The sequence below is a fragment of the Loxodonta africana genome, chromosome Y (genome assembly GCF_030014295.1).
Source record: "Loxodonta africana isolate mLoxAfr1 chromosome Y, mLoxAfr1.hap2, whole genome shotgun sequence".
NCBI lineage: Eukaryota > Metazoa > Chordata > Mammalia > Proboscidea > Elephantidae > Loxodonta > Loxodonta africana.
This window is the reverse complement of record NC_087370.1, coordinates 11,006,549-11,017,391: the sequence shown is the minus strand read 5'-3', so window position 1 is coordinate 11,017,391 and position 10,843 is coordinate 11,006,549. Positions and strand designations below refer to the sequence as shown.

The 10,843-nt window shown below is 35.1% G+C and overlaps 1 protein-coding gene across 1 annotated transcript in view; it reads right to left on the bottom strand.

Annotated features, from left to right (window-relative positions):
• Nucleotides 1-3,737: 3,737 nt before the first annotated feature.
• The window catches only part of LOC135229081 (cullin-4B-like), a 208,185-nt gene continuing 201,079 nt past the window's right edge, over nucleotides 3,738-10,843 (bottom strand). The window contains exons 19-20 of the mRNA XM_064278876.1: nucleotides 5,404-5,556; nucleotides 3,738-3,833 (exon numbers count right to left, since the gene is read on the bottom strand). Of these exons, the coding sequence (XP_064134946.1) occupies nucleotides 3,738-3,833; nucleotides 5,404-5,556 (249 nt within the window). The remainder of the gene's footprint in view (nucleotides 3,834-5,403; nucleotides 5,557-10,843) is intronic.

The following is a 10,843-nucleotide window of genomic DNA, read 5'->3' as shown; positions in this document are numbered from 1 at the left end:
CTGCTAACCAAAAGGTCGGCAGTCCAAACCACCTGCCACTCCTTGGAAACTCTACGTGGCAGTTTTACTCTGTCATATAGAGTTGCCATGAGTCGCAACTAATTAAATAGTAACAGGCTTTTTTTTTTTTTTTCTATACGGCTTAAACAATCTGGTGTAGCAAAGGACAAATCATTACTAGGTATCCCTGGGTAGCATAAACAGTTAGGCACTTGACTGCTAGCCCACAGGCTGGCAAACTGAACATGCCCAAAGGCACCTCAGAAGAGAGGCCCGGTGATCTCCTTCTGTAAAAATTACAGCCAAGAAACACCCATGGAGCAGTTCTACTTTGCACACATGTGGGTGCTTTGTGTCAGAACTAACTCGACAGCAACTAACAATGACAACAGAGCTGGTTTATATTCTGCTTCACGCCTCTTCCCTCACAAAAAGATAAAAAATAAAAACTTGATCGAATTTAAACAACAAAGGAGAAAAGCAGTGCCGAAAACTCAAAGTACTAAACGTGCAGCAATGACCTCAGGAATATAAGATCTTCCACTGTCATTACAAAATTACATAAACTTAGGTTTTGTTTTCTCTTAGACGTTTCTAAGTTCTTATAATAAAACCCAAACTTTTATTTAATGCAACAAAAGCTTCTGCATAACTTCTTTTTTCTACAACTTCAACTGGTACAATTGTCCTGTTCATTTACTATTCCCCAGCCATACTGGTCTACCTTCTCTTTCTCCACTACACTTAATGGTTTCTCTAATCTACTTATCCCAATTCGAAGTTACTGTGCTCAAAGCAATGTCACTTCCTCAGCTGGGTTGTCTGACCACCTTACTCTAATATACCTCCAACAAAACCACTTTCTATTCCTATTACTCTGTAAGCCCTATGAAAGCAAGGATCTGCCCTATCCTATTCATGATTATGTATCTAAACACAGGTAAATGAATAAATAATTTTCAGCACGATCTTTGCATAACAACAGTATATTTAATACATATAGATCTTCCTCATCACTGTTAACCATCTGTAATATTCCCTGACATGAGCGTATTTTATTTAAACTTAGTACTCGGACGTAAATTGTTCTAATTTTTTTTTCTATTATAAATAATTCAAAAAATGTGTCTTTATTTCAAGTCACAGGTGCAAATGTTTAAGATACATTTTTTAGCAATAAAGTTGCACAGTAATAATAGAGGAGGCACATGTAAATATTTATTCTACAAAGCCTCTCATGGTGGCTGTATTCTTAGGCTAAACACCAAGCTCTTGGGGAAGCTCAACCTTAGTTACCTAATCTGGAGTCTTGGCTTAACATCCTTCTCTTTTACTTGCAAATAATGAAAAACTACCTTTGTAAGTCTTAGGATTTATAAATACGCACACAAAAAATTATACTGAGAACTTTAAACTATCAAAAGCTTTTTCCTGGTTTAAAAAACAAACAAAAGCAGCTTTGGAGTCCCTAAGAAATAATTTTAAAAATAAAATTTTATCCAAAATGTTACCATGCTGCATTGGAATGGCAGAAAGAAAAGACGTGAATGAAATTACTGGCTAGCTGAGGAAAACAGAAAGTGTTAAACTGTAAATAACAGCTTTAAAAGTATGCATTTTTCAGGACGTTACTACTTTTCAACAATTTTATGACGTTAAATTTAAAACACTTTGATGGTCATAAAAAGGAAATAACCAATTTTAAAGAATATGAGTACAAAATAGGGGCAGCAAAAGCCTCCCCTAATTACCCAACCCTTGTTATTAAAATCAAACTGAAAACAGACTTCAATATCAGACACATTTCTGAGAATAATAAACAAGGCACTTTGTTTTAGTTAGAAGAACGGAAGAAACCATTTTTTTGGGGGGGGCCTAGGTAAAATTTAAACTCAAGATAAATTTCAAAATATAACATTTGCTAAAAGGATAACACGCTATACAGTAATATCAACTAGGTAAGAACTTATGTTTCATAGTGTCCTCAGAAAGTTAATTATTTGAGAAACTAAGAAAATTTACATAAACTTGCCACTAGAGAACAGAGTAGCATTAGCTGTCCAGCTAAACTGAAATCCTCATGTTTGATTCTGGTAGTTCTAAACTCAGTATATAAAAAATTAAACATATTGCTAAGGTGAACTCTTTTCTAGATGACTAATGTGAGCTGTTTCTATTATAACGCAAATTTCAAGACAGGCTGTATGCTAGAATATTAAAATGCTTTTGTATGATTCCAGGGTTAATTTCAGACAGTAAAGCCAAAAGAACAAAAACTGCCTTTAATTCTTAAATTCACATTTTAAACCATCCAGATAATATGAGCCCTTTTACTTTGCACTTTTAAATATTGTTTGGACATATTCTTGCTGTTCATGAAAGATAAAGTGGTGTGCTGAAGTCTCCTACTGTAATTGTGGAGCTATCTCACTTTTCAATGCTGTTAGGGTTTGTTCTATGCATCTTGCAGCCCTGTCACTGGCTGCATACATATTTTAAATGGTTATAGCCTCCTGGTGTATTGTCCCTTCAATCATTATATAGTACCCTTCTTTACCTTTGTGGTGGATTTAACTTTAAAGTCTATTTTGTGAGAATTTAGTATTGCCACTCCTGCTCTTTTTTGATGGTTGTTTGCTTGATATATATTTTTTCTATTCTTTGAGATTGTTTGTATCTCTAAGTCTAAAGTGTGTCTCTTGTAGGCAGCATATAGATACAAAGTGTTTTTTCATCCATTCTCTGTCTCTTTATTGGTGCATTTAGTCCATTTACATTCAGCGTAATTACGGATACGTATGAATTTTTTGCTATCATTTTGATCTTTTTTGTGTGTTGTTTTATGTGTTACTGTCCTTTCCTCATATTCGTCATCGTTGATTTTGTTTCTGCTGAGTCTCTATATATTTTTCTTGTATTTTATTTTGATGAGTAGGATAGTTAGTCTCCTTTGTGGTTACCTTAGCACTTACCCCTATTTCAGAAGAGGTTATGTTTCATAGTGTCCCTGCAGAGTTAATTATTTGAGAAACTAGGAAAATTTACATAAACTTGCCCCTAGAGAACAGAGTGATATTAACTGCTTAGCTAAATTCAAATCCTAATATTTGATTCTGATAGTTGTAAATTGATTAGAACATACAAAATTAAACATATTGCTAAGGTTCATTGTTTTTGAGATGCCTCAAATGAGCTGCTTCTATTACAAAGTAAATTTTAAGACGGGCTGTATGTATGCCGGAATACTTAATACTTTTGTAAAATTTCAAGATTAATTTCAGACAGGAAGGCCAACTCAAGGACAAAAAATTGCCTTTAACTCTTAAATTCACATTTTAAACCATCTAGATATATGAACTCTTTGGTTTCCATTTTTAAATGCTGTTTGGACATATTCTTTTTGTTTATGAAAAATAAAGTAACCTAACATTGTATGGCATGAAATCCTCATGAACCATACTGGAAAGTAAGAAGATGGGAAAGGGGTATAAAAACATTCTGGGTTATCTCAGAATGTTAGGTACACCATGATAAATGATATTTAAACACATTTTCAATCAGACAATTGTATTCGTAAGAGGGAATGCTTGTGGAAAGTTTAATTTTCTATGAATTCTTACATTTTTAACACATTTTTATTCAAACACCTGTAGAACTTTTAAAAGTCAATTAACAGAACCATGGGGCACCAGTGGGAGGTACAAATTGTATCAAGTGTTGAAATGTAGCCCACAGCTTTATGCAATATACTTGTACTGGTTCGGATTCTCTTTATCTCTTTCCATGTAGTCTCTATCAATTAAGGACTCTATCCTCTTCTTCAGATCACCAGGCTGCGAAACAAATTAATAGGGTTAAGAAAAAGTAATTCAAAATATTTATTTACCCTCCTTCCCTTAAATATACAAAACATACAAAAGATATATATCACATTTTACCTGTATACTTTTCAAAAATACACCTAAAACAGATTATTGATACAAAAATCTAACGTGCGTAAGAAAGGTGCAAACCATGAACGAAGACAATAAAAAAGGAAAGCAAAATGCACGTGGGCTGCATGAAGTACAAAGAGTACTTCAAATTTTTTATCTAACCTTGTAGAGGAAAAAAAAAAATCATATTCCCAACACTGCTAGACTATAGATTAGGCTCTGCAATGGTGGGTAGCTACTGAAAACTTGGGCATGGTTATTTCAACAGGGAACATGCTCCGCCAGAAAGTACAGACTGACCTCACTATGAAGGTACATATTGGGAAAGTAAGTCCGTGATTTACAGATACATGAGAAAGCACCCAGTCAAGACACGTGGAGGAACTCGGAAAAAAGTAAAGAATAAATGTGTTTATGCCTAAGCAGAAACAAACAGCTGTTGAAGTTATATTAATAATGACGATGATAATCACAGTGGCAGCTAACATTTATGCAGCACTTACCATATTTCAGGCACTATTCCAAATACTTCATACTAATGAATTCTTTTATTCTAGTAAGTTTAGGATAATTTATTACTTAGTTAACATTATATTTTCCAGAAGGTAATAGAGACAGGACAAGTTCTACAAAGTTGCCCAAAATCACAAACAGAAAGCAGGACTGAAATCCTGGCTGACTGATTGTCTGTGTCTCTTTCCAACCAAAAAGATGCAGTCTAGAAACCTATGTCTTTTACAGAATTTACATCTTAATAATTATTTAGATTACATAAAACTACAAAAAAATCACTGTTTTTTGAAAGATAAAGTCTTACAACAAGAGAAAAAGTATTGCTAAATCAACCTGGAGTTTCCATAAAGTGTTATGGAAAAATACAGAATCCAAAAGCCCAAGTAAAAAGAACCAAACAAAAATTATTCCAGTAAGGATTTCAAAAAGATCTTTCATTGAGAGGGAATTTGACAAGGGATCTGTCACACAACCTGCTAGAGACTAAAATTCCAATACTCTACTGGCCAGTCTCAAAATATAAAAAGGCTTAAAACGATGATCACAGTGACAACAAAGCCACTTTGCTGGTAACTCTGAAGCGCTTAAATACAAACAGTGTAAATAAAGCTAACTATTGAGCCTCTTCAGGGAAGGAAATCCACAATGGCACATCCAGAAGTTTTAAAACTAAGTCGTCATGGTTTTTCCTTTTTTAAAAATTTTGGTTGTTATCACTTTAGAAGCTATTATATTCAATATGTCTGCATATCAAACTTGTACAGTAATAAAAATTCAGCTACATACAGCACAATAAGTAGAGGAAATCCTGTGCTTTACCCAGACCAATAACCATACTGACATATACTTTGTCATCCTAGGTAGTGGCTACAATTTTTAGTGCATGTTACCTATAAACGTGATTCTTCCTTAAAAATTACTCTATTACCACTAAGGTTTTGGTACATATGTTTACCTTTAATGTGAATTTTAGCTGGTTATATAATTCCGAAAGAAGTACACTGTGGTTAAGTGTTTTCCTTATCTTCATAATTCGAACAATTGCAGCATCAACCTGGTATTGTCTATCTTGGAAAACTCTCTCTGTGGTAACAGTTTTTTCCTCTACCTAACGACATTTATTAGAAAAAAATAATATATGAATACGTACAGTTTCGGTAATATCTAAACTTCTGCAGAAGTTATATAACTTGAGTTGAACGTATATAGGATCATATTTTTGAAGAAATAACCAAATAACAACAGCATATATAACAAGATAGTTAATTTTATGTGTCAACTTGGCTAGGATAAGGTGGCGAGTTGTGTGGTCTCACACTAGTCTAGATGCTACAATGAAGTATTTCCATGTTCCTGACATTTAAATCAGTCGGCCCTAGGTAAAGCAGATTACCCCCATAATGTGGGCAGGCCTTAAGAGCAAAACTGGAGGTTTCCTGGGGGAGGAGTCTTCTCCCTGACTACAAGCAGACAATCTTCCAGAATTGCTCTCACTCCTTGCCACTTGAAATACCAGCTTAGGAATCAAGGTGACCAGAATTTCCAGCGTTCATGCCAGGGCGATTCCCAAATCAGTGCGAGCCTAAGTAAGTGTCAAAGGAATGTCCCAACACAGGGCCAAAGTGCACAGACTACTACAGGCATTTTGGTTTTCCTCTCTTCTTCCTCCTCTAGTGTTAATCTCTGTTAAAACACTAGCTGAAAAGCTAAGAAACACAGACTTCAGTGTCCACACATGTCCAGGAAGACTGTCTTGGCAAAGATAGTAACGGGAAGTCACTAAACAAATGAGTAAATATAGCCTTCAATAACTAAAAGCAAAAGAGCAAAACAAACAAAAACCCAGCAAATCCTGGGCAAGGAGAAAAATCTAAATTCCACAGGTAACACATTTGAGTATTTATATGTCCTGGTTTTAACACAAAAAAACTAAAAGGAATCCAAAGAAGCGGAAAAAGATGGTCTACACAAAACAACAAAATAAAGCATCAGAAGCCGTTCCATAGGGAGTTCAGTTAATGAAATAACTAGATAAAGACTTAAAAAAACAGTATTAAATATGCTCTTAAGACCCATTGGAAAATATAGACCAAAAATAAAAAAACCTACATGAAATCAGGAAAAAGACACAGGAACAAAATGAGGCTATCCATAACGATATATAAATTACAAAAAGAAACCAAACACAAATACAGATGCTGAAAAGTATAATAACTGAAATCATAAATTCACCAGAAGGGTAAAGCAGGCAGAAATGAGCTGGCAAAACAAACAACAGGCAAATGTGATCACAAAAAATTGAAATTATCAACCAGAGGTAAAAAAAAAAAAAAAAAAAACTTGTACACAGAAAAGTATAAAACACTGTTTACAATTCTGGGGCAAAAAAAAAAAAAAAGAGAGTGAAGAGACCCCACTGTACTCCTGGAGCACAATCACAAGAGCATATGCATTATGGCAGTTCCCTAAGGAGCACAGAAAAGGGGGCAGAATACTTGAAGAAATACTGCCCAAAACGTAATTAATGTTACTGAATTATACATGTGAAAAATGTTGAAATGGCACCACAATAAAAAACAAAAGATAAAATGGTAGAAGCTTCTCAAATTTGATCACAGATACAAATCTACACATCCAAGAAGCTCAAGCAGGATAAACCAAAAGAGAAGCACAGCAAGAGATTCCAATCAAACTCTCAAACAAAAGGGAAGAGGGAATGCTGAAAGCAGCAAGAGAGAAGCCAGATGTCCCATACAGGGGATCCTCAATAAAATTAAATGCCAGTTTGTCCTCAGAAATCATGGATGACAGAAGGCAGTGTAAGATGATGTATTTAAAGTGATGAAAGAAAAAAAAATCCAAAATTCTGTATCTGACAAAACTGCCCTTGAAAAATGAGGGTGAAATTAAGGCATTCCCAGATAAAGAAAGCTGAGAATGTTCATTAATATCACACGTGTCTACAAGAAAGGACACAAGATGGTAACTCGATGAAGAAAGACACATCCGCAGTAAAAATAATTTCATGGGTAAATATACAGGGGAGTTTTAGGGTAATTTTGTATCATGATTCTACTAGGTATGTTACACATGATTTAAAAGGGGAATGTAAAAACAGAATTGTACATTTATTATTAGGTACACAATAAAATTATGACAACAATATAAAGGTGGGGGGCAGTGTAGGAACACTTTTTATATATTATTAAAGCTAAGTTTATATCAATTTAAATCAGATTTTAAGGTGTTACATTGTAGCACCCATGGTAATCATAAAGAAAATATCTGAAAAGTACGCACAGAAAAGTGAGAATAGAAATGGATCAGAACAAAAAAATCAACTAAACACAAAAGCAGGCAGTACTGGAAAAAATGAAGGAGCAAAGACATATAATACAAGGAAAAACAAAGGTCAAAAAATTTCCCTACTCTCCTGAACAAGACAAGGCAAGGATGCCTGCTTTCAAAACCATTATTTCACATTGTACTGGAAGTTCTAGCCAGAGCAATTAGGTGAGACGTAGAAATAAAAAGTTTCTAAAGAGGAAAGGAAAAAGTAAATCTAACTCTATTTACAAGCAGTATAGTCATATACATCTATAACTGTGTGTGTGTAAATCTGTTTATATGTATATATGCACACATATATATGTACATTTGTATATATACTATACATACATACACTCATTCCTCACTTATTGACTGTTTCATCATCCAATATTTTGCATTTTTGACAGCAGTAAAAAATCTACTATCTTATTACTTTGTGTATTAATGACGTATGTCTGGCAGTAGTGGATACCACGGTGGAAGATGAGAATAACGCAGGCTGTGATGGTCAAGGTTATGTGTCAACTTGTCTAGGCCATGAATCTCAGTTGTTTGGCAGTTATGTAAAGCTGTCATTGGCAGCTATGTAATAACGACATTTGTCAGTTATGTACTGCTGTAGCTGTCCTCCATTTTGTGATCTCATGTGGTCATCCTCGATTTTTGCATAATGCTTATTTTCATATAACAAACCGGTCTTTGGAACCTAACCCTGTCAATAAAGGAGGAGTCAGTGTGTATGTATACATATATATGCATCTACATGCACATATACACAAATAAACCAATCCAAACGCATTGCCACTGAGTCAATTTAAACTTATGCTGACCCTATAGGACAGAGTGGAGCTGAGGCTGTAAGTCTTTAGGGAAGCAGACTGCCACATTTTTTCTCCCATGGAGTGGCTGGTGGGTTTGAACTGGCAACCTTTCAGTTAGCAGCTGAGTGCTTAACTGCTGTGCCACCAGGGCTCCACACACACACACGTGTATGCATACATTTATATATATATATGCACACACATATACACATATATACATGTATATATATCTGCGTGTATATATATATATATATACATACACACACACATATTTACACGTGTGTATATGTATATATATGTATACATATGTAAAAGCTCTGGTGGTACAGATATTAGAGTCTAAAAACAGTGACCCCCACAGAATTAACTGCAGAAAAGTGCAATGTTAAAATAACTATCTTCAGGGAAACTGAGAAAACTAACACTTTGTAAAATTCTAACATCCAGGATCACTCCTCCTCTAAAACAAACAAAAACAAATCAGAAGGTACACAGAGAAACTGAAAATGATAGCCTGCTCAAGAGAACAATACAAAGAAAGAGGAATCATATTTATAAAAGACTGGATAATGAACAGATTGGAAGAATATTATAAAACAATAGGATGCAAAATCAAAAAGCTAAACGAATACACACACAAAGAAGTCAAGAAAATCAGGAAAACAATGCATTAACCAAAGGAGAATATACAGAGATGTTATTGTTGTTGTTGTTGTGTGTTGTTGAGTCGATTCCAGCTCATAGAGACCCTACAGGATAGATATCATTAAAATAACCCAAACAAAGAGACTGGAGATAACAGATAAGATCTGAAATAAAAACCTCATTACGACTTCCAGGAAGATGGTGACATAGATCCTCCCCACAAGATCACAAAGAAATACAACAAAACTTCTGCGCCCGGTACAGCTGGACCCTCAACCATAGAGGACGCCTGCAAAGACCTGCAGAGATGCCCAAGTTAATGAGGAGAACTATACGGTAAACCCATCAGGCTGAATTGGTTTCAACTCACAGCAACCCTGTAGGACAGAGCAGAACTGCTGTGTTGGGTTTTCAACTGTGTAAATCTTTCATGGAAAGACTGCCACATCATTCTTTCTTGGAGCAGCTAGTGGTTCAAACCTCCAACCTTCTGAGGAGCTAAGTTGTTTAACCATTGTACCACCAGAGCTCCTAGAAATAGAGTAGGGGATCAAAATGGCCCACTACAAAAATGCAGCAAATTACAAAATTTGCTAGCACTAGAGATAAAAGGACCAGTGAAGACATATTGTTGCTGGGTACCGCGCAATCAATTTTGACTGAAAGTGAGCCCATGTGGTATAGGAGAATTGCTCGGTAGAGTTTTACAAGCTGTATTCTTCATAGGAACAGATTGTCACATCTTTCTCCTATAGAGTCACTAAGTGGATTTGAACCACCAACCTTCCACTTACCAATTCAGCACTTAACGTTCACATCACCAGAGCTCCTAATGAAGGGATAAGGCACATAAAAATAAAACAAATAATGAGATGGCAGAAATAAGCACCTCCTTATCAATTATTACAGGGAGTGTCAATGGAAAAATGCTCATCGAAAGGCACAGAGTGGTAGAATGACAAATTTCTAGTAATAGGTAAATTTCCTACATTAATTCAAGAAGAAATAGAAGATCTCAACAAACCCATATCAAGTGAAGAGATTACAGTAGTGATCAAAGCCTCCCAAAAAGGAAAGCCTAGGACCAGACAGCTTCACAGGCAAAATCTAACAAGTACTGACCACATCAATCCTTCTTAAACTTAATAATACAGAAGGGAAGACTTCTTAACTTGTTCTATGAGGCTAGCACTACCCTGATACAAAAGTCACACAAAGACACCACAATAAAACTACAGAATAACCCCCATGAATACAGATGCAAAAATCCTCAAATAAATAAACACTAGCAAAATCAATCTAAAAACATAGTGGTATGATTATAGACCATGATCAAGTGGGATTTGTCCTAGGAGTGCAAGTGTGGTTCAACACTAGAAACTCTATCAATGAAATATACCATGTTAATATAACAACCAAAAAGAACCATATGATCATTTCAATCAATGGACAGAAGACTTTCCACTAAGTCCAACACCACTTCATGACAGAAACAATAAACAAGATAGCAACAGAATTCCTCAATTAGAAAAAGAGCATTTATGAAAAATATGCAGCTAACATCATACTCAATGGAGAAAATCCACGTGCTTTCCCCTT